Source organism: Poecilia mexicana, unplaced genomic scaffold (genome assembly GCF_051168715.1).
Source record: "Poecilia mexicana isolate PSO_F unplaced genomic scaffold, ASM5116871v1 scaffold_22, whole genome shotgun sequence".
Classification (NCBI taxonomy): Eukaryota; Metazoa; Chordata; class Actinopteri; order Cyprinodontiformes; family Poeciliidae; genus Poecilia; species Poecilia mexicana.
This window is the reverse complement of record NW_028263391.1, coordinates 1,242,119-1,267,374: the sequence shown is the minus strand read 5'-3', so window position 1 is coordinate 1,267,374 and position 25,256 is coordinate 1,242,119. Positions and strand designations below refer to the sequence as shown.

At 38.7% G+C, this 25,256-nt stretch overlaps 1 protein-coding gene across 1 annotated transcript in view; it reads right to left on the bottom strand.

The window, feature by feature from the left end:
• The window catches only part of npas3 (neuronal PAS domain protein 3), a 295,135-nt gene extending 272,693 nt beyond the window's left edge, over positions 1 to 22,442 (bottom strand). Inside the window, exon 1 of the mRNA XM_088002562.1 lies at positions 22,249 to 22,442. Within this exon, the coding sequence (XP_087858688.1) occupies positions 22,249 to 22,442 (194 nt within the window). The remainder of the gene's footprint in view (positions 1 to 22,248) is intronic.
• Positions 22,443 to 25,256: the final 2,814 nt, after the last annotated feature.

Here is a 25,256-nt window from a genome sequence, read left to right as displayed (position 1 = left end):
CCTCTGGTAGAGGACCCGAGCTCAGAGGATGAAAGAGACCACCCACAGAGGGTGAGAGGGGAATTTTTTTTTTATATATATATATATGATCCATCACTGGCACCAAGAACGAGTCTGTCAAGCCTCGTTCTTGACAGACGAGGCTTGACAGCCTCGTCTGTCAAGAACGAGGCTGTTCTTGACAGAAGAACAGCCTATATATATATATATTAGTGATAACATTAAATTCCTACTTCAGCAAATTTCAATCATACATTTTTTCCATTTTATTATTTAAATATGGAAAAGTGTGGAAAACAATAGTAAGAAAAGTAAAATAAGACACAATCAATCCTCCAGCTGCTGATCCAAAACGCTGCTGCTGGTGCTCTGATAGAGAACATCACTTAGTTCCACAGACCTTCCACTGAGAGAATAGACTTTAAAACACTGTTGTTAGTTTATAAATCACTGAACTGCTTATCACCACAATTCACTAAAGATCTACTGTTGTTGTATCAACATTCCAGAACCTCTCAGGTCTTCTGGTTCTGGTTCAGCATCCAGACCAGAACCAGAACCAAACATGGAGAAGCAACATTCAGCCTCTATGCACCACAAATCTGGAACAAACTTCCAGAAAACTGCAACCGCAGGTTCAATTAAAAACTCATAAAAATATTTACATAGTCAATAATAAAGATAAAAACAAACAAAAAAAAAACCTATAAATTTCCAGATAATTTTTCAGCTTTAGATTCAATCTGACATATTTATATTTGGTGGAATTGTGTTTTTCTAAAGAATTCTTCAACGCATTGTTCTAACTGAGCTGTACCTTCCCATGCCTACCACCCTCCCCCACCGGCCCCTGGAATCCAGAATAATCAATAGTGATTTCACCCTTGGGTCTCCTTGCTGGCTACAGGGGCAAAAAGTGACCGCACCAGGGCAAAAGAGGAGATGAGAAGAGGTAATGAGACCAGAGAGGTGGACATGAGCAGGAAGACAGGAAGATAGGAAAGAAGCAGCTTTCACTTTGTTCCCAGATTTTTAAAACCGCACACAAAAAAATCAAACATATAAATTTGTGATTAGATGGCATACAAACAGTATAAGCACCATAACCCATTGCCATGGCTGAACACCTGTTGTGATAACCAAACACAAAACACACACACACACACACACACACACCCACACACACACACACACACACACACACACACACACACACACACACACACACACATGCAGCAGCTGCAGCAGCCATTGGTATTTTATAGCCATAGAAGTCTAAATTTGTCTTCATTTGTTTTGGAGGTTTTTATATTTATTTTGGCTCAATTGTCCAAGTTTTCTGTGAGGAGACTGCATCACAGAGTTTCAGAGTCTGGCACTAACCACCCATCATAGGCCTGCTGGACCTGGTCAGTTGGTACATAACACCATCTGATGATAACGTCATTTTCATTTTGAATTGCGTTTCACAATAATTCTTGGTGGTTTGGCGAGTTCAATATGTACACTCAAAAGTATCTTATGTCAACATAAAGAGGAAAAGGAATGTCAGAGACACCAACATAGTCTCAAAATGTCCAAAGAGGAGTTCTTGTCAACTTAATCTTGAAAAACTGGGTTAGACATAATAAGTCTTCTAATTTTTGATAGAATGTGATGGTGGTGTAGAGGGAGCGGTGTACCCCATCCTCAATACACCATCCATGGTTGAGTTCCCAACCTTGGGACCTTTCTCTCTCTTTGCCCATTTCCTGTCTGTCTGCTGTCAATAAAGGCCACTAGTGCCACAAAACACCTTCACGTTATTTTATTCTATTACCACTTTCATTTTACAGTCTGCTTTAGAAGTGAATTACAGTGTGAGCAGGAGCGTGAGTTTACCAAATGAGCAGCTCATGTTGACCGAGGTGGAGGTCACCTTTTGTATTTTTGTCAATACAAGCAATTGTTTTAAAGACATCTCCAGTTGCTACATTCATCATCTGACATGTCCTTCCAACCAAGTGACAGTACTATGAGATACTGGACAAGTTCAACACAGAGAGCTTTAAAAAAGTAATGTAAATGGGAAAAGCTGAAAAGGAAAGAAAAGAGAAAGAAACATTATACTGCAGCAGAAAAAAATGTATAAAAGAGTCAAAATAAAAGTACATGATAGCAAGAACTGATGAAAAGAGAAGAAATAATACAAAAGTCAGGAGAGCAGTAAAGGAAAGGTGCAGAATGGTGTGTGTGTTTGAGTGTGTGTGTTTAACCAATCCAAGGTGTAGAATAATTGAAGTGTGTGTTTTCAAGGACAGGTAGATATTGGTACTGAGGTAAGAAGCTGCCTAGTCAGCAGGTCTGAGCTGATTACATCCTCTGTTTCCGACAGGACTGGAGAGGAGGAAGACACAGCAGAGCAGAGGAGAGACGGGAGTATGGAAAAGAAAGCAAGTAGGAGCAGTGAGGACGGAGACTTAAAACCCTATATGGAAAACTTCCTCCAGAAACACTCACACAGTCAATAAACTTTTAAATGATTATCAGACATTTCAACAGGTCCTAGATTTAAAAGAAAACCTGTATATTAACTAGACATGTTTTCATCTAAACATGGTTTGATGAATCATGAGCAAAGTTTTGTCTATCTGACTCCGTTGCTTATTTTCCTGATGCAAAAAATTCACTACAGGACGTTATTAGCACTGGCAAACAATCTGTTCCTAACCATCTTTGATTTGATCTTAATTTTGATAATTAAACTAATAAAAATAAACAAATGAAAATTGCAATAAATACACCATAATTTCAAATGCCTTATATAAAAACATAGCTCTAAAGTGGCAAGAGAGATTGAGGCAGAGGCTTAGAACAAAAAGAATAATGTACATATGATGAAGCTGCTCATGCATTGCAGGTAAAAACAATATGTTACCTCAAGAAAACATCACTAACAAAATGTTGTCAGCATCTTGTTTGTACGCTGTGCAACATTATTTACAATTTCAGTCAGTTCAGAATTCAGGACAGAGGTTCTGCAGGAAATCTACACCATATTTTGTTCCGTAACAACGGGCTGTCGCTCAGGTTCAATTGTTGACCAGACATATTTCCTATGCAATTCCAGCCCAACGACAAATATAAATTCTGTCTGAAAATGAAAAACTATTTTCACTTAGACATCAGCTACCAACAAATCATTTTTCCTTCCTGTCTGATAACTATGTTTACATTCAAGTATGTACAAAATCAATCTGTCAAATTCAAAATGGGAAGCAGGACCAAAACACCACATCTGAAACAAAACCTTCCAGCTGTTTGATTTTCCTTTGGTTGATGTTATTTACAACAAATCTTAGCTGTTTTTTCATGCTAAAAAAGAATAAACTTTTCAAAATCCACAAGCTCCTAGCTGCCAGAGGAGCCGCCAGAGCAGAGCAGCCACTCCTTCTGTCTTGTCCTCTGTCTCTCTCTCAACAGAACGGGGAAATTGGACATTTTTCAGATGTTTTGTCTCAAGGGAGGAGAAAGAAGGACAAACATTTTGGGAAAAAAAAGGTCAAGTTTGTGTGTTTATGCTCTTTCTGAAATGTTGCTACACTCACTGCCACAGCATCCCTTTATAAGCCACAGGTTTCATTTTGATCTTTGGCTCATCTTAATCTGCCTCCTTCTATCAAAAAAATGTCTTACAAGTCAAGTATTTGACTGAACTCATGCAGAATTATTCAGTCAGACATAAAATAGTTTTCATTCTACCAAGAAATGCATTTCATATTCAGCTTTTAATTTTATTTTAATTAGCAAAAGTGGCAAGCTTACTGTTTTCAGTTATGAATAGAAATGTCATTTCTGCTGTTTCAGCAGTAAAACTGTTGCTATGACTGTGGAGCAACTTACTGCTTGTTTCCACTGGCATGTTGGTCCTGTATCCTTGTAGAGGAGGATGGTTTTCTAATAGGAAGAATGCCTCATTGCTGCCAGCCAAATATTTAGCTACACCTACAGATTCAAGTCAGAAGAAACATGTTGGTAAAATGAACAGAATAAACGGAGAACTTTAAACTTAACTCTCCCAGTTGTTATGAATAACTAGGCATAACTTTAATGGTCAAGTACAATTTTTCGCTAAGTGTCTGGTCAAGTGTACTTTTTTAGACGTCATCCATACAACAATTAAGACTATTTTAAGTATCTGTCTGTTTATCCGTGGATATGGTCTCATGTTTCTGATGGTCATTATCCAGTTTTTCAAAGCATAGCTGTAAAGACATTATCATCTCAGGGATGAAGAGAGAAAACATTTGTGTTTTGTGGATGAAATTCTCATCTCTGGCAGCAGATATTAAAGGTCAGTTTCTGTTTTTCACGTGTGACTAGAACAGGATAGGAACCTTCAAAGCTGAAGGAAAAATTATTAATCAGAATAAGAAGTGATGTAATAGGTAATATATTATGATGGCATTTTCTGTTATGTCAAAACTTTTTAATATGTTAATGGAAATTAATAAGTTAATAGAAGGATAAGGAGTGTTTAGTTGATGGCAGGTTTATCTCTGCCGACATCCTTGTCCAGGAAGGTACCTCACCTGAACAGAACGCCAGACCAGGTGCAGCTCACAAAGAGCGAGAAAAACTCAGAGAAAACATAAAGTTAACAGTTGAAGTAACAGCAAATGATGCAAATTGGAGTAGAAGAAGAACGTAGCAGAGTGAGGAAGAGTGATCAGTTTGTCCTCTAGTGGCCTAAACCTATGGCAGCATAACAATAGAGTTTTGAGGTTCTACTTAGAACCTGGTAATGATCCAGTGCATTAAATGTGAATACTAGTAAGTTGGTTTTACAATTTTTTTTACAATCTGTGTAACTTGATTTGAATTGGACTGCATGGAATATTATTTGAATGAATCTGCATGATTGGATTAGAATGAGTTGGATTGATCTGAATTGAAGAATTTCTCTTATTTGTTGTTCAGTATTTGTAGATTTTTCTGTGAAATATAACTCCAAATTATTCATAGAAAATTTGCCTGTTTGTAGACTTTTTTTTGTAGAGCATAACTAAAATATTCTAAACTAAATGCAGCTTTGGGAAGCTGAAATATCCAAAGTGTACCCAAAGCCAAAATGCTACTTGACACGCTACTGGCTGGGGTTTGAAAAGCAGACAAACCAGGAGAGCTGCTCGTATTTACTACTGATTGGCTGCACCCTTAGAGTGGATATGTTGGTATCTGCTGTAGTGCAAAGATGGTTTTCACATATTAAAATAGGACGTTAGAAGCGTTTTTAGCAGGGGTCTCAACTTTTCACAGATTTTAGTTATTTGTAAGTGGATGTAGTCCCTCAGCTGCCCTAATACCTTTTAGTCCACTGTACTATGAATTATAACTGTTTCTCATAAGTACTCCGACATCAGTACTTCTGTTTATTTTTTTCTCTGTCTGCTTTGTTTTCTCAAACCCCCGTCGATTGTGGCACATGGTCTCTCACACTGAGCCAGATCTACTGGACTTTGGAAGAGACTCCAAACATGGGACACTGAAAGATAGAAGGACATTTTGTGGTTTGACAACAACTGAATTCTTCTGGATTGGTACTGATTGCTAACATTACTGCTATAACAAGGAGATCACACTGGACATACTTTCTGGGTGATATAATGACAGAGACTTAAAAATGTTCTGTGGGGCCGTTGTTTGTAATGGAATAGAACTTGAAGTTGCACTCAAAAAAATGAACTTAGGGGGTTATTAGATTAATAAAAGCATATCATGTACTTTTAACACAATAATTTCATGTTTTAAACAAAAATGTGATAAAATCATGTTGAACAAACAAGAAATTCATCAACTTAACGTTTATGAAATTGAATCATGTTGAGATAACACGATTCATTATAGTCAGACTGATCTTGTGCTGGAGGCGACGAGCGAGATCACGGCAGATCCCGCGAGATCATGGGAAATCACACGAGGCCCTGCGAGATGATTGTTTTTCGTGCCAGGAAAACGCCAGCTGCAGTTTAGAGAATACTAAATTTTCCTGGCAGGATTGTGCACATATCAGTGTTGCTATGTACACTGAAAGAAATAACTCTTTGGATTAACATAAAAAAATCATGGAAAGATTTTCCACCTGATTACTTTGCTTTATTTCAGCACTATGTAATTCTGTTACTCCAATTTAAAGAAAATGTGTTGGCTCAACTTAATTTATTAAGGTTATTCCAATTTAAAGCAAATGTGTTGGCTCAACTTAACTTTTGTGGTTGATTCAACTTATTTACTTTAGTTGGACCCAATGTAATTTAATAGAACCAGACCAACTAATTTGCAATGTTTTGGACCAAATAATTGACTTTACTTGATTAAGATGAATGCAAATTTAGTTGAAACCAACTTATTTAACAGTGATACCTTCACACTATGTAATTGATGTACTCATGTCAGTGGCTAACATGTGTTAACATCACATGAAGTGATGGTTAGCTGGTAATTAATCAGCGTTTTTCTAACATTTGCACCATTTCCTGCTTGCTCCATGCTTGTGTCAAAGCACAACTGAATTGAAGTGGTTATTGCATTTATAAAAAATAACATGTTTAACAGAATTATTTTATGTTTCAAAGGCAAATATGACAAAATCACGTCAAATAAACATAAAATTCAACAACCTAGCGTTAATAAAATGTATTCAAGTTGAGACAACGTGATTCAATTTAGTCAGACTAATCTCCCGCCGAAGAGGGTCTAGCGAGACCCGGAGATCACGCGAGACACTGGCGAGATTACGGAAGATCACGCGAGATGCTAGCGAAATTATGGAAGATCACGCGAGATGCTAGCGAAATTACGGAAGATCACGCGAGATGCTAGCGAGATCACGCGAGATCTTGTGTCTGGGAAAACTTCAAACGGTTTCTTTCAAGAGAAGCGGGAAGATTCCTGATTTGGATCTGCTTACTTTGAAAAAGGTAAGATTCAGTCTATTTTCATCCGTCTATATCAAAATAAAAATCGAAATAAAAAGATGCAAATTAAAATCATCAGACTTTTTAAAAGAACATTTTTTTCTATGTTTGGTCACCTTTCTATGCAATTGATGTACTCAAATCATGCTAACATCACATGAAGCAGTGTAAGGGTCACAAAGCTGCTGTCAAGACAAAAAACGGACCCCATAAATGTCACAGTTTTGCTCCTCCTCAGGTTGTTAAAACTCCCTGGAAAAAAGTTGGACTGATGTAAATTCAGCATCTGGTGCCATACAAACTCTGAAGTCTGAGGTTTAGTGGATTTTAAACACTGGGGCCAAACATAAGTCTATTTAAATGTTTTTTTTTTATTATTATTATTTTATTTCAGTACTGTTATTATGTAGGTAAATGCAGAGTGGACATTGGATGCACACACACTTTTGTGGCTTTCTATCGTAATACAGATTCTTCATTTATTAATAATAAAAAGTATTAAATTTGAGTCAGGAACCTGCGGAGACCTTTGCTGTTAGAGCTTTAAATGTGCTTGCAATGTCCACATAAATGTCCACCTGCTAACTATGGATTTCTAGTATTTTTTAATGGCTGAAACACTCAGAGGATTGTCCATTATTCCTATTAGTCCATGAACAGACTTGAGCTTTCTTTTTTTTAAATGCATATATTCCTCTGCTCTAAAGATGTATTTTGTTATTGTACTTGTTTTTCCATAAATAATTGTAGTTCAAAAACAATTTTTAAGTTTATCGGTTTAATTTTGAAATGTTGAGGTTTTTGTTTTGATTTTTATGTTTTATATTTTTATTGCTTTCTACCATGTTCAAGTCACCACTGTTCTGCACATACATGCTTGTGGTTATATTCAGTTTCAGAACAGCTGAAACACTGAGTGCCTTTAAATCTCAACTTAAAACCCACCTGTTTAGAGTTGCTTATAGCTAAATTAGGCTTAGTGCGGTTTTAATGTCTTCAATGTTTTTAATGTTTTTGGCTTTACTTTTTATCTGTTTCACTGTATATTAAATGTTGCATGACTCTGTGTTTCTGTTGTTAATTATGTAAAGCACTTTCAAATGCCTTTCTGCTGAAATGTGCTGTACAAATAAAATTTGATTGATTCATGATGCATTCAAGAGACTTGTACTAAAAGTTTGAATGTTCAGATACAACTCTGCTCATGGTGAATTACATATTTTAATGTTTGAAAATCTGATCTCTTTCAGAACATCACCCGTCTGTTATCCACCTACATAAGCTCTGGTGAAGGGGGTCATCGGCCATCAAGTTTTAGATTGCAGTGGCTAATGGTAAGTTTTGCCAGATCTAAAGTGACTGAATCTAGTGTTAGAGCGATTAAGGGTTCAGCTGAACTTGTATTTGGCAAGTCAGTTTTATTTGTCTTTATTTGCGTGGGGATGTGGAACTGTAAGGAGTGTTGTCTCTCTCTGTCTAGTAGATATGAGCTGCTATCAGCCCTATGCTAGCTACAGAATAGTACAGAGCAAGGGGGAAGAAGGATGAGCAGCAACATGAGATTGTGATTGACAGCACGAAAACTCTCCTGCCACTGACTGGTTGTTTCTAGCACTGGGAGAAGGCAGAGGAAATAGATTTTTCACAGTATATCCCCCTATACTGTACCCTTGTTTCAGACATAAATATTTCTTAGGTGACAGCTTCAGTTAGAAGCTTAAATAAAATGTTAAACTTAATTTTAGTCATGGCATAATGAAAGGAGAATAACAATTTTAAAGATCTTTCAAATAGGCTGCAAGCCACTGATCACTTTCGTTGTGACTTCCTTTGAATTTAGCTAAGTTTTCAAGTATGTGACCCTATAGTATACTGCTGGATTTTTGCGGTTGTTCTCATTGTTTTCTGATCTGCATATTTAGGAAAACACGGCTGAAGTCAGACGAGGGTGGATCCTAAAAGGTCTGTGTGCATACCTGGATGAAGATCCAGAGAATAAATAAATAAATTTAAAGTAAGAGAAGATCATTAAAACTCTTCTATTTTTTCACTTGGGTACATTCAATTTTAATTTGACTTTTGAGATGCTTTTAGATTTCTCCCACAGAAAAGGATAATCATTAGTAAGATTGATATAATTACAGTTATTGTTAAGTGGGTTTAAAATGAGGATTTTTAGGTGCGTTAAACTCCACAAAAAGATCTTTGGCCTGTTTTATTTAGCCTTTTTTTCTAACAGCATTGTTTCATATGCAGACAAAAATATTAAGTAACTTTACCTAAGATGTTAGTACTGATCTATTTGGAAATAACTACCACACATAGTCATGACATTTCCTCCATCCAGGAAACAAGACAGGTTCTTCATGTATAAGATGTTTGGTTTGTGTACAGAGTCAGGGCTTTGTTTGCACATAAGTAGGACTGGTTTGGAATGACAGTCTGTGTGGTGGATCCTCAGACTGTCATTTCAATTGAGGAGAACAGGCCATGGAATATGGGGCCTATTTGGGATTCATCCCTTCTCTTCATGTTTTTCCATATGAGACAATATACCGTATTTTCCGCACCACAAGGTGCACCGGATTATAAGACGATTTTTGTGAAAATGTAGAAAATATGGTACCTTTTCTAAATGGAAAATCTTACCACTGGACTCACAATTAACACAGACAGGTCTTTGATGGACCTTAGCTGTTGTTGAGTCAGCCAAATAAGTGTAAAGTTATTTTTTTATTTAATGAGATGTGAAATCTCTCCCCCCCAAATACTCCACCCATGTTCCCATCATCAAGGTGCACAAATGGCCGAGACCGTCTGTGGAATCTTCGTTATTCGACCGGAGAGTGCAGAGCCTGGCGATGCCATTGAGGATGTTGGGATTCTCCTGGACGGCGTGGAAGTGATGAACAACTTGGGCAATCTATCTTTACATGTTTTTCTAAAGACCGCAATGGAAAACTAAATTTTAACTGTTACATTTCGCAAAGTTGAGCGAATTTACTGACACTTTTTATGTTGTTAAGAATTTGATCTATGCTAAACACAGCCCAGTTTTTTTCTGGAAAAACAAAACTGACCTTTTGTTGTTTATTTCAACTTTCAACTCAGCTGTTTTTTGTGCTGTGTAAAAAGAAAATGGATAACAATTTTGAAAATACAGTTCATGTTGTACTTTTTCTCATTGTTGAGTGTTCTTTCTTCTTTCAGTGTGGTCTTAAAACACTTCATTTAGTAGCACTTAAGAAAATGTCTTTGAATTAACATAATTCAATCATGGAAAGATTTTCCACACGATTATATAGCTTTCTTTCAGCATGAAGCATGTTTGTTCAGCTAACTTAATTTTCATGAGTTGGATCAACTTAATTAAGTAGTGTGAAGGTATCACTGTAAAATTAGTTGGTCTGGTTCTATTAAATTACATTGGGTCCAACTAAAGTAAATAAGTTGAATCAACCACAAAAATTAAGTTGAACCAACACATTTCCTTTAAATTGGAATAACCATAATAATTTAAGTTGAACCAACACATTTCCTTTAAATTGGAATAACCATAATAATTTAAGTTGAACCAACACATTTCCTTTAAATTGGAATAACCTTAATAAATTAAGTTGAACCAACACATTTCCTTTAAATTGGAATAACCTTAATAAATTAAGTTGAACCAACACATTTCCTTTAAATCGGAGTAACAAAATTATATAGTGCTGAAATAAAGCAAAGTAATCAGGTGGAAAATCTTTCCATGATTTTTTTATGTTAATCCAAAGAGTTATTTCTTTCAGTGTGTGCATGGATGTCTATGCAAAATTGTTGCAGTGACTCACTTGACTCAGAGTCCTGGTCTGTGTAGTGACCACCAGGTCTTTAACAGGACTATGTTCCAGTTCATAAAACTCCTCTGACAAAGAAATTAGAGCAATTTCTCTGTTTAAGACCATGGATGGCACTGAAGGTTTGCAGATGTTAATTCCAGACCTTACATGCCTTTTATGAAACCACCAAGAAACTTTTCCAGCAGCTTTATGTTAGCAGTCAAATCAGACGTCTAAGCAGCATTTCCAAGTAACCAACAGCAGTGACATAGCTACCGATTACTGAGTCCTATCTTGACACTTTCTTCGTTTTGGGGATCTTTATAATTATGGTCTTCAATTTTTGATCACATGTAGAATATCCCATTTGAATTTAAAAGTCATTTTCAATAACTTGCCTCATTTATTGATTTTGTCTCCTACTCCTATTTCATATCTTTGCACGTTGAAGTTCAACTTATGATCCAGTTGCAAATCAGCACTATTAGATGAAAATATACAAACTGGTAGAAGGTTGTCAGTGAAGCTATGGTGCATGTAGGCCTGTCGCAATAGGCAATTAATCAATTAATCATGATAAATTAAAATGAGCTCAGTAATTTCCATTTTCATGATTTACTGTTTTTCTCCTTTCTCTCTTTGAATCAAAAGCTGGAAAACAGAAGTCTTCAGTCTGGTGTCTTAATCTCAACTAACCCTGTTTTTGGAGGACAATTTTATTTACAGATACTTCATAAGTCATTTTATTTGTTGTTTTGCCTGTTTTTGCTTATTTATTTTGGATATTCAAAATGTCTCCCAGTTCCAGTGTTAAAAGTTCTTTAGAATTTAAAGTTTATTGATCTTTGAGAGCGTGTTCTTACATTATTATGCGATTATCATTATATTACTTGAAAATGCTTTCAAAAACAACAATATTATAGTTTGTTGCAATAACTTCTGGGACAATTTATCATCAAGCAAAATTTGTTATGACAAAACTGAGATACTCTGAAACCTCCACCAAAAACCCAGGGGCTCAAAGGACAGAAAGTCACAAAACAAATCCATACAACTAGTTTAGGGTACATTTTATACAGAGTTTATGACTGCAATAGCTTTTTCAATGGCTTCATCCATGAAATGGAATAGCACTAAACAGATGCCCTGGAACTGGACCAAAGTCTCTTTCTGCAAAGTGTGCTTTGGTCTGCAGAAACAGACCAAAGTCAGGTTCCATCACCAACCTTGCCTTAAGTGTCAGGATCTGGGGTTGTTTGAGTTTGGTGTTGGATTTTTGTCATTTTTGGTGTTCCTTAGGTTTTTCTATTTAGTTTGTTCCATTTTTCACTTCTGTTCTTCCTTAGTGATTCTAGTTAGGAATTTTTTTCTTGTTTCTAGTTATTTTGTATTGTTGTAGTTTATCATGTGTCTTTAATCTAAGTTATTCTTTAGTGTTAGTATCATTCCCTGTCCCCTGTATTCTCTCTCTCTCTCTCTCTCCTCAGTCTGCTGCCTCTCCTTCCAGCTCATCATCCCAGGCCTTTTGTTAAGCTCACAACCTTCCTAGTCTTTAAACCTCTCATTCTCATCCACTACTCGCCAGATCCTCATGTCTACTCCCGTCACTTCCCTCCCGGTTGGATGTCTGTGGATTTATTATTTTTGTTTTGCCCTGGTTCCAGTGATTATGCTACATCTTGTTTTTTTCATTTTTTCAAAATAGCTTTGTTCATTGGTAAATCCATTTAGTATGTTTAAAATGTAATTAATGACACAATCACCAAAAGGATATTTTTTCAAATATCTTGAATTATTAACGTAATTCATAAAATCTGTCCATTAATAAAATCAAAACTTAAACTCTACTGTAAGGTTGTTTAAGAGACACAACCAGAACTACACTGAGAAATAACACACCCATAAGACACACACATTCAGTCCAGTGTTAGGTTATCAGGCAGGTGTTCTCCACCACCTGCTTCCTCTGGGGCAGTTAAGCAAGCTCTCCTGCTGGGCTCTAAGAGGTTCTTATCCAGCCTGAGGATGAGTTGGAGTCATCCTGAGAGATGCACCAGTGAGAGTCAATCAGGTCGATGAGTGATTCGACCTTCACTCATCCACTTCTCTCTGTTCTCCTTCACTGCCTCTGCTCCCCTTAGTCTCAGTTAGTGTCTGATCTCTAGCACTTCTTTAAATTTTTCTTTGTGATTCTGGCTCTGCCCTGTCATTTTCTTTCCACATTTTGGGTTATGTCTTCGTTTCTTACACTTATGTCTTCTTCAATCCTACATCCTAGTTTTATCATACAAATGACTGTAAGGACTGAGTGTGAGAATATGAAGTAATATTTAACCTATGCTTAGAGGAAACTATCCAAACTACTTAGGTTTAAGTGAAATATGTCTCAATAAAAATACAGCCATTCAGCATCATCAGTCCTGACTGCCTCAAAATAAAGTGACTGCCACTTCTTCAAGAAAAACAAAATTCGTTTTAATTCCTTAGCCTTCAATGTAAAAAAAGGTTTTAATAGTTTTCACTGAGGTCCAGGATAAAGTTTGATGAAGTATAGTAAATAACAAGAGTGTTAGGTAATAAGTAACATGATCATTTGCTGGGAGTGAAGCCAGTTTTCCAATCTGACCCAATGAAGACACAGAATGTGGGATGCTTGGTGTTGGGCAGCAGAGCCGTTAGCTGTTAGCTTACAGCTGACCAAAATGAAAAAAATTACAATACTGCTTTCTCCTGCTTATTTTTTTTTCTGAATTACAAAATGGATTATTGCAGTTTTAAGCACATGTGTACACCTAGGCAAGAGACTGTAGTTTGTTCTCAAATCCAGACATACATATAGCAGCACACTGCCAGCTATTATTTGTCCTTCTAGGTGATAAAACAGCTGATCTGTACCAAAATCTATGTTTTGATGCTGTGGCACATAAGGAGTAATGGAAGTCAGTCTCTAAAGCTGTTAGTTACCACTGAGAATTTGGAAACAGGCTAGCAGAGTGACACTGCTGATCAGGAGGTCACACTGGTTGCTATGTGTCTCTGTTCTTGTGCATCAACTAAGTGTGTAACAGTATCTGTATTTGTACCAAGAAATACAAGTACAGCCCTTCTTTGTTCAACCAACACATATCGAACAGATACCTATAGTGTACAAATGCAGACGATTTCTGAGTGGAACTCTATGTTCCACAGCACAACTTTAAAAGTAGTATTAAAAAAGCTAAGGGGACCCCCAGGTTCCATCAAACTCTGCTACGTAGGAACATTTGGATTTGTCTTTTAGCTACAGTGACAAAGGCAATCACAGTGGCACAAACAAAAAATGAGCTAAAGTCCAAATCCAGCTCCCTGTAGCGTTCAACCAGCCCCAAACAACATGGGAGCTTTTACTACAGCAGATATTGAGCTGAACACATGTAGTGTGTTGAGGGAGTCCATCTGACATAAAATCATTTGTTGAAGTCTATTGTCATTCATTTATTTTTTCACGTGTCCAGTTTTTAGCATGTCAGGCGTATTACAGCTGCCTGGGTAGATTTCTCTACAAAAACAATATTGCAAGATGTAATAACTGAATGATTGCCTTTATTAAACCAAGACTGCAGGCCTAAGTACATAGACCACATTGCTGTAATGGTAACCTGTGTTTGTTTGACCTTCAAACATTCAGATTATCTGTGTCGGTGTGTGTGTTTGGGTTTTGAGGGTATGTGTAAGAATAAGTGTGTTTGTGTTTAGTGGGTGTATGTAAGTGAGCTTCTCACCACTATGGAAACAATGGGAGGTCTGGAAGACTGAATGCCTAAGAACAGCAAAGGGCAGTTGGACTTGGTTCTGGAAGACCCCAGCAGACGGACACAAAGCACCATGCCAGGGCAGCCATCAGTACCATACAGAGGTAGGAGCAGTAGCCCCCATAAGGTTGCAATTTTGGCATGAACTCATTCTTTTATGTTCTTTGAAGACCCACCAACTAATGCTGTTTTTTCTCTTCTTGCTCTGAATTCAGATTTGCTGCCACCATGATTTTGAACAATCACAGTCCCAGCACATAAGACATATGCATACTGAAAATAGCAAGAAGGCAAAGGCAATGTGTGTAAAGAGAAACACATTTCCTTCTTGCTGCATCAGAAGACCTCTCCAATCAGGGCTAAAGGCCAGTGTCTGTTAACACTGGATGAACCTGAGCTGAAAATGTATTATTAGATCATTTATGCACCTCATAACATGCATACAAGTTTCCCCTCTTCAATTCAGGGAACTTCCTGTTTCCTCAATTCAGTGTAAATGAAAGAATTTGAGCAGCCTCAAACAGAGATGGGTTGAATAATTTCCGCTCTATTTATTTGAACTATAACCTCTCAATCATTTTTATCTCTTGAAAAGCATTTATATTTAATAAATAGCTGGTAAACCACTACTCCGAAACGACCTGATGCCTTTGACCTCAGTTATAAAAAGCAATGCATTGTGCGTATTTATATGAAATTTGAGCTGTAAGGGATATTTTTCAGTTTTCAACCGGGATTTAATCCTAATCCATAAAAAGAGAAAAAAGGTAAAAAAAAAAAAAAAAAAAGTCTTAACTTTCCAGGTTTAGTTTTGACAGGATATTTTTACTCTTGTCTAGGGAATGTGTGTGATGGTTGTCTTGTGTAAGTCCATGTTAATTGTGTTAGTTCATGAACTCTCTACCTGCTCTGGGTATAGCCACACCATATTTTTATTGTATGTTTTCAAGTTATCAGAATTTTTAACTGAGGACAGAAAAATAAGTATTCAGTAATAAGCAGACCAATAAAACAGACCAACTGTAAGGCAGCTCTAGCAATGGCTTCCTCAATTTGTTAGTGTGTTTCTGTTAGCTACTTTGTGAAATTTCCAGGATTCATTATACCATCAACAGCTTTGTTTGAGAGAGTTTTTGCTTTGCTTAAATTCATGACTAGTAAACAAAGAAAGGTAGGCTTTTGAACATAATCTTTTCACAAATTTACATTTTTGGGATTTATTTAATCTTTTTGATGCTCAGAGAAAATGTTTTACAATTAGCAAATCTGCACAAAATACTGAACTGTGATATCAGTTTGATATTGCAATATTTGTAAGTTTACAATATCTATTTACGAAGTGCCAACTGCATTCAGGTTCTTGCTATTAACCATTTGATGCACACATATTTAACAAAATTTGTTGAAACATTAACTTGCAACATGCTCTGAGACAGTTTTTAAATGTTTTTCAAGTAGGATTTAAAATACATTTTTTTGACTGATTTTACTCCTGATTTGCAGTCAGAAAAAATCTGCAATTGTGATGATTTGTCAGGTAGGCCAGTCAGTATTTGTTCATTTGAGATAGCGTAAAGACTGCAAGTCTGAGACTAGAACTGACCCAACTTCAGTTTCAGTCAAAAATGTATTTGAATTTTTTGAGGTGGATCTGAATGCAGTAACTAATAAATGAGTCAACACAAAAAACTCTAGCTAACCTACTGACATTGCAATAAAACATAAACAAAACACCACAGACATACTCAGATATTTCAAACTACATTACGATAAATAACAAAGGCACTAACTCAAACAATTCACATAGTTGATATAAATGTAATGGGACTTAATAAAACATTCATTCTAAATGTTTAACAGGAACCTCTGTTTGAGGTTTATTTGAGATGATTGATTTGAATCAAACACTCAACACGAGTGCAGTACAGTCAACTCTACTCAAACTCAAATTATATTGCTTGTGCATTCAAATGAATGTTTTTTCATGCTATATCTGACATAATGCTGATTTTATTGCACCGAAATGCAGGCAAGAGGAGGCAGATGGTTAAATAAAAACTGAGCTTTAATCACACAAAACAAAGACAAAGTTACAAAACGTCAAACCAGGAAGGAGCAAGGAGGCGACCATGCATGATGTGTAACAGAAGGAACTAGTGGAGAACAAAGAACATGGGCTTATACACTGGAAGGAGTTGAGAAGACAAAGAACTGGGAGAAATTAATTACAGGTAAACAGATGCATGTGGGGAAGGAGCAGGTAGGGACAAATGAGGAAATTACCAACAGCCGAGACAGGGACCAAACTGGAAAGTTGAGGAGAGGAGAAAAAACAACCGAAACAGAGAATGGGAAGGAACAGAAAACCTGAGCAATCCACAAAACTAAATACGGTCTAGACACAAGTAAACAAACAACTATAGAAGAATAATCTAAATTAAAGCAAATAATAACTAAAGCAGAACACAAAGAAGCAAATGATTAGAATGCAAACACCAAAAACTCAAACAACCCAGAATTCTGACCGTATTTAACAAAGGCAGCAGAGGAAGCTGAGGGTCAGAGCCTCTGCACAAAGCAAACAGAGCTGCTTTTTACCAGGCCACCAACACTTTTGTTCTAACTTCAAATATTGATATTTTGAAGTGGCACAAAACTTGCAACTTGCAACTTGAATCTGTGGAGGGAGCTAAAGATTAGGGTGACGGCGAGTAGTGGTGGGTCAGTCATGAACGTTTCGGCTCGTAGAAATATAGAATATAGGATCATACCATTAGGTAAAAACTATGAGGGGGACAGACACTCAGGTGAGTCTATCCCTCAGTTAATAGACAAAATTAATACATATAACTGACACCAGTAAGAGAAGCAGCCTCTGAATGAAGATTAAATATATTTAATAATAATTAATTATTATTGTGGGTTTGTTCGGTAGATTTGTTTGCAATGCTTTATTTGTTTTTGTTAAAAATACACATTTTGATTAAAATATACAAAAGTAAAAATGTGTGCAATAAAATAAATACATAAAATTAAGGAAGTTTAAGACTTCTCATATAGGGAACATTGAATGCAAAAGGGTTTATTATATAAAACATTCCTATTTGCCAAATTATATGTCGTGGAAAAATAAAGCAGGGTCTATGGGGCGGCAGGGGATAAATTAAGGGCCGTTTGGGAGCTCAGATACCAGAACACTGGCTCTCTGAAAAGAGTAGAAATTCCCATCACTAATGACAAAGACACCCTCCATCCTAAAAGAATTGGATTGTATAAAAAACATTCCAGGAGGATCAACAATTTGGTGGTTGATTTAAAATGATGAAGACTGTTGACTTGAGAGGAAATTCAACATCTGGACCAACCAGAGCTTGAATTCTGGATGGATGTTGAAGTATCATCCCTTGGTAAAGCAGCTTTATGATCAACCTCAAGTTCATAGATGGCAGGCTTCCCTGCCATCTATGAACATCTATTGTCATGTCTGTAGCACTGCTGACATCCTGCTGCTATACATGCTGCTGTCACACCCATCACATGTTAGATCCAAAGCCTTTTGAGACATCTTCTCATTCCTGAATCAACAGGTGAAAATTTAGCATTTTACACAGCGATCAACACGCCCTGAATCAAACAAAGTAATAACAAAAATCACTGATTTTTATTTAAAACATAAACACTCAGGAGATTAATTTAAGGGTTGATAACTGTTAATACAAAATGCAATGAAAAAACAAAACAAAAACAAAAACAACAACAAAAAAATCAAGGTTTTGACTCAGAAATCCCAGCCACTGAGACACCTTTGAGGTCATTTCGAGGTCTGCGTGTTTTCACGTGAAGTTCCAATCGGCATACAGACACGCGCACGCGGGAAGAATTCCTCCACATAATAATCTAATAAAACTGAGGGACGCAGGCGGATGCACATTGTAGCGCATTAATAACTGTATTGGGCACTGGCGTGTTCACACACACAAACATACACATTTGTCATCGATTAATACATCGTTTCCCATGATGCTCAAGCAGCAGCACAGAGCACACACAGGTGCACACACACTTGCAGAAGAGAAACGCGAGAGGAGAGCAGCAGCAGCAGCAACAGCAGTCATGTGTTTCCGACCTGTAACCAGCCGCATGCCTGACAGTCTCAGGCGCGCGCCAGCACGCACGCCCCAGCTCTCCTCTGGGAAGGGTAGAATCCCAACACCCCCTCCCCTTCCATACACCCCTCAAAGCGGACACGGAGCAGCCTGCAAACCGCCCGAGTCTGTGCAGCTGCAGCATGCAGTGAGGAAAAAACGCACTAATTCAGAGCTGTGTTACCGTTCTTTCCGCGTTGGGTCCTGCTGGATGCTGGGCTTTGTGGGCGCCATCTTCCTGTAACAATTAATTGGATCTCTTACTTTCCCTCCTCCTTCTCTTCCCCTCCTCAGCTGTCTATGTGGACACGGAGCCGCGGCGCGGTGCGGCGCCCTGACAGCAATGCGTCATGGTCGGTGTGTTAAGACAAAAGCCATGTCTGTGTGTGGAAGTGTGAACGTAGGGGATCTGCGCGTGCGTGCTCCCTGTGCGCGTGTTTTTTCCTCGGCTCGGCGCTCAGGATCGTGGAAACAACGGCTCGTGGGGGAAACGATGCGGCCGCACGAGCATGCCAAGCGGCGTGAGGAAGGGGAGCGGGGTGGATGCCTCGTAGATGCCGCTGTCCTGGCTTTTTGTCCGTCTCTCAGTCCGTCCCTCCACGTACACGCGTTGTTTCTTTGGCACTTCACAGGAATTTCCAGCATGCGCTCCGGAGTAGAAAAAATGAAAGGCAAACAGACGCGTCAAATCTCCCCAATCTCGCCGCTTCCGCAGCGTCTGTTTCCGTAGAATTCCCGTGGCAGAGCGTCTCTCCAGTCAAAGTCCCTGTGGTTTTTCTGGAGTACTTTTCCCTCCTCTGGCTGCTGATGGGAAAAAGGGACACCCCACATCGCTAGTATTTTCTCCAGCCCAGGCGCAACAACGCCACACTGTAACATCTGGACTCAGCTTGCGTGTCTGCGTGTCTGCGTGCGTGTGTGTGTGTCTGTGTGTGTTTAAATCAGTTGATAATTTTATTTTCTCACTGCATTCCTTTTGAGCTGGTAGTGTGAGCTCATCCTTATTTGAATTATTTTACCTTCCAAAAAAATAATTAAATGAAAACATGGTGAAGGCATGACGGGGGATAAATTCAGTTATTACTTGAGTCTCCAAACTTTTACACACACCCTTCGCTCCTCTCCACCTGCTTCACTTTGTGATGAAATAAACTCACCACGGCCAAAGTCTACCTCTAAGATTTCAAAACCAAACTTTATCCTGCTGCCTTACTGATGTACTAGTAGATAAAGATCTTTTAGATGACGACAGTCCAAGCTACATGGAAGTCTGAACGTGGACGTGTCCTCACTTCCTGTGTTTTACACCACTGAATTATATTCTCCCCTAAGCTCACATATTTGCAAATCAGAAATAGTTCATTATCTTCCAACACAGACTCCCACCTGCTTCATATTTCTACCCGTTTCCCTCCACATTCATTTGAATTGCACCATTTTTGATGTATAATTCATCAGAACCTATTCGGTGTGCTGTGTGATTAACCCCAAGGCTGCAGCCCCTGGAAGCCCAGTCCCCCCTCCCCCCTCTCGGCACCAATGACCTGTCAAGGTCAGAGGCATGCTAGGTATTCTCCACGCAAACACAAGAATTACAGGTGCTGCAATGGTGGAAAAAAGGAGACTATAGAGTGAGAAGAGTGGGCTCCATTTGGCCGCCGAGGAGCCGGCCCTCCCCACCCCCCGGCCCCTCATCCGTCGATCAACACATGCCGTATAATTCTAAGAAAAGCCGTCAACAGATTCTTTCAACATGCTCCATTCGTCATTTTCCCAGCCGCTGCAAAACTTAGAAACAGAAAAGTTGGTTGATTGTTTCACTGAATTGCAAAATACATAAATTAAGATATATTTAAAACTGAACTAGTCCCCAGTTCTTCCACTGTTGGCCTATTTGTCTAGATATATTGGAGTAAAATTCAAGCAAACTGTTCTGATTAAAAAGCAGTCCAGTCTCAGCTTTGGCACTACTTAGAGCTTTTCCTGAACCAAGGTCTGATTATTTAAATCTGGACGAATGTCTACAGAAGTGTATAAAATTTAAAAGTTTGAGGGTTTTCATCTTTAATCAGTAGACATCTGTACTCCTGCTGTTAGTTTACGGAGTGAAACTAGAGCAGCTAGTGAGAGACAATATGTTTATATCCCCCGCTTGGTGAAAGACCCTTGTCTCTGCATCTCAACTCTGCTTAGTGGTAGCTCTAGAACAAAGGAGACGTGGATAATGGAGCATAATGTGTAAACATATTAGCTCCCAGCTGTTTGTTGAAGGAAATGCGAATAGAGAAAAGCAAAAGGGCCAGCTTGATGACAAGGCGATAAAGACAAGAGAAAACATGTCTGCTGCTGGTGGAAACCTTGTGTAAATCACTAAAACATTTTACACAAAACACAACAATTAGACGAGCTTCTTTAGACAATTAAAACTGTCATCAAGGCTCTTTAAAGATTTCATGAAAGGCCATCGGCAGCCACATGTCAATAAAGTTAAATCCCACATGAATATGGGCACAAACACTCTCCAAAATTTAACACAGAAAGATACACCATGTGTTCTTAGACACATGAAGTGCAAACATAACAGCTTCTTTGCCTGTTGTTTGTTGATTAGACAGCTGAGACCGTCTCATTGCACTCACAGAGCTCCCTGCTGTGATTTATGGCATATCTGCTTTCCATAGCTCACCCGTAGCGACACGGATAGGTTTGGGAGTAATAATGTATGTTGGAGATTTGTTTTGCATCCAGAAAAAAAAGAACACGGAGGTTATAATTCTGATTCAAAGTGGAAGTAAAAGAGAAGCGTTGAATTATTGCAATATTTTCCTTGATGACATTCATCTCTCCGTTTCTGATAAATTGTCTTGTATTTTAGGAAAACATCCATCCTTTCTCACTCACTTACCAACAATCTATGTGTGTATTTAGGCAGCCTTACCCAGTGAATGTGCACTAAATCAACTATGCTGGCTGTTCATCTGTCTGGTTTGGCAGATGCACATTTTAAATTCCCATTTTTTGATAAGCAAATCTTGAAACAAAATAATATATTTTTAGAAGCTTTTGAATATCCTAAATACATTTGTTAATTTTTTTTTCTCATTTAGCTTTTTCTTTTTGCTCCATTAACAGTTTTAGGGGAAAAAATACACCAAACAGGTGAAAATATTCTCTTTGATTTTCAGTTATTAGAAAACGTGTCATAAACAGTTTTTCACCCAAAGTCAAAAAATTCTAAAATTATCTGTAATTTCCTAATGTTCAGGTGGAGATACTAAATTATAGTCATGTCATGAAAACCTTTTTCCCCATCCATTGAGTTAGAGACGCCCAATAATACAGTTCAGAAAAAACAGATTGTACAGATGCAGAATTGAATTGAATAAAATCCAATAAACATCATTTTCAATTTTTTTATTCACTGTTTGGACTCTTTTCATTTTGTTCCATTTAAGGTAACCCTGAGACAATATGTTTCTATCCTCACAACTATTATAACGCTACAGATCAAAAGTCCTGCTAAATCCCCACTAACCTTTGCTGGTATGCGGAAATTCCCTGGACACCCTGTGGGGTCCCGTTAGTGGCTCCTGGTACCGGAACCGGTACCCGACCTACAGGGGGTCCAGTCACCATCCCTCCGGCTCCGCCTCCTCCACCACCAGACCCGACTCCTCCGGTCGCCGAGGCCGTCACCTGGACGCTGAAATCCGGGAAGATCCTGATCATGGTCCTGGCTGTCTCCGGTGCGCTCCTACCTCAACTCCGGTTGCCACTGATTACTGGAGTCACTGGGAGGACTGGGTATTCGACTGAGCAGTGAAATTCAAACAGATACCAAAACAGCAATCTTCTTTCTTCTCAGCGAACCTCGGATAGAACTTTGAAGCAGAATTCAGACCCTGGACCCAGTGACTAAACAGTCACAACTCAATCAACTAAGAGATAGTGGAAATGACTGAGTATATGAGAACATCAAATAAGTGCTGCAAACATTCTTGTTTTTGTTATGACAATTGATTTATGATTTTCTTCTTTTGCTTTTTCTTCGCCTCTCCTTTTAGCTCTATTCATCAAAAAAAAGCCATCCTGCCACAGATAATGGTCCTGGTGTCCGGCGCGCTGTTTGCAACCTCTCCCTTCCTTCCGAACTCAACAAATGAGAGAAGTCATTATTTCACCGAAGAAACCCTAAAAGAAGTGTTTGGAACGCCGGGGCAGGAGACTCCTGCTTTAAGCGGTCGCCGCCGCCGGAGCCCCCGCCGTAAAAAGCATCCCGTCCCCGGACCTTCCTCCCTGCGGTGCCTGCTGGCAGCTCAGTGCCGGTGTGGGAGCGGGGAGCCCTGGAAGAGCCTGGAGCAGACAGTCGGTCAGTCAGTCAGCTGCACCAACTCGCCAATGAGGAGCTACACAGCGATACAGCGTGTGTTGGTATGTCGATGAGCGGTTACGTGTATGTGCGTGTTTCTGTGTCTGTGCTAACACACACACACACACACACACACGGACAGACAGAGAGGAGAGGGGAACGGTGCAGCGGGAGGAATTTGTTACTCTGACTATAAAACGAAGAACTGCTTATTCTTATACACACACGCACACACACACACTCTCTCTTTATATATATATAATCTACAATAACTCGTACGGTATGAATGTATTAAAAACGTAGCTACTGTTAAACGGTTGCGGAAAGAGTTAGATCTTATTTTTATCAGATTTTCCTCCATGTGTTTAAAAATGAGCAGGTCAGTCTCGGACAGCTCTGCTTTGTAATATAAAGTCTAGGACGCTTTATGATATAACTATCCTCAACAAAGCTCCGTAGAAGCTGTCGAAGTGCAATATTACAGTTATAAATAAAAACAGAAGCGGGAAAAGCAGCTTGTCATTGCGTTGAGTTTGTGTCGCCTTTCTTAAGGAGGGAGAAGTGGATGGGTTTTGAGCCGCAGTGGGGAACACCTGACGCCTCTGTTAAGGAAATAGGTGGTGTGTGCTGCCTGGCCTCTGTTATTTGAGACAGAAGGTCTTTTCGCTCTAATGTGATCCCAGCAGATGAAGACGCTCATCTATCCTCGCTGCGCTCACTGAGCTGCATGTGTGATCGGACTCACCATTCAGAGGAAGACTCTCTCCACCTGTCTCCTCCCCTTTCTCTCTCTTTCCTTTTCTCTCTCTGTCTCTTCACTCCAGTCAGTTTTCTTATAGACAGGAAAACTCTCCTCATTGTCCTTTGGTTGTTGTTGCTGTTACCCTGGTGGGTATATTTTTAAAATGTCTGACATAACAATTACTTTTCTCACAAGTGCCAAGAGATTGACTGAAAAAACCCCCACATTTATGTGGTGACAGTATTGTTGAACTTAATTCTGGTAAAGGAGTTAGAAGTGGGCAGATTCCTCTCTGGACTCTTAGTGGAAGCAGAAAGGAAATTGGGATGGGGTCAACAAGGGCCAGTCCCTGGCTGAAGCAGGCAATGTTTTAATAGTCAGGTCTACGTTATTTCTTAGAATAACGTCAAACGAGATAAAAATGTTGCATTAGTTCCATATTTACTTCCTGTCGTCACTGATGCATAGCATGCCATAACAGGTGTTCCAAATAAATACTCAATTTCTACACCTCATTATCAATATACTGTCTGAACACTGTTCAGAACAATATACACTGAGGGAGCCATCTTGCTCTGCCTGACTCACCAGTACTTCTTATTGATCACGTCTTCACAGTTTAGGTTTCTGGCCCACTGACTTTCAATGGACAACATGGCAGGACTGCACAGCCTGTCTTGATTTATAGTGGACCTCAAATAGTTTATCAGGTTTTGCTCTCTCCACACAGTCACAGGGAACATACAAAATCTACATAAAATAATTCACACTTCTCCAAAATGTCTTATAGTTGCATGTTGTTTAATGCGTTTAGGACAGTGGTCCCCAAACTCCGGTCCACGGACCGGTACCGGGCTGCGCAAGAAATAATTAAATATTTCAGTTTTATGTATTATTTGAGTCTGGAGGATCTTTTATTTTGAAAATCCTTTAACCGGATTCTCTCGGTTACTTGCGCACCAACACTGAGCCCACAAGCAGCAAAATGAGTAAGAAACAGATCAGATGTCTTTGGAAAGTTTCTTTGCAAAGAGAAAAGGCCCAGAGAAGAGACAGGAGAATGGATTTATCCTGGATCGGTAGGTGATTCCCACATTACAAGCCGCTCTGCGTAACAAGCAGCGACCGGCTGCTAATGAGGCAATGAAGCTTCAAACTGCTTCGCCACATAGAGACCAAGCAGACTGTACTCAAGCAACACCTTGGGTGTCATTGTCTCTCGTCACTCCCCGATGGGACCGTCTTGCTGCAGAGAAACAAGCTCAGGGCTCACGTTAGTCATTATTGTGAGTTAAAATTTTCATGAAAGTAAAATGTTCGTTTTTGTGGCGCATCTGTATCTTATTTTGAAGGGATATGTAAACGTTACCATAACGACCAGAGTCAGAGAGCGTTTGGGCAGTGGTCAAGGAGATGAGTAGAGCTTGTGAGT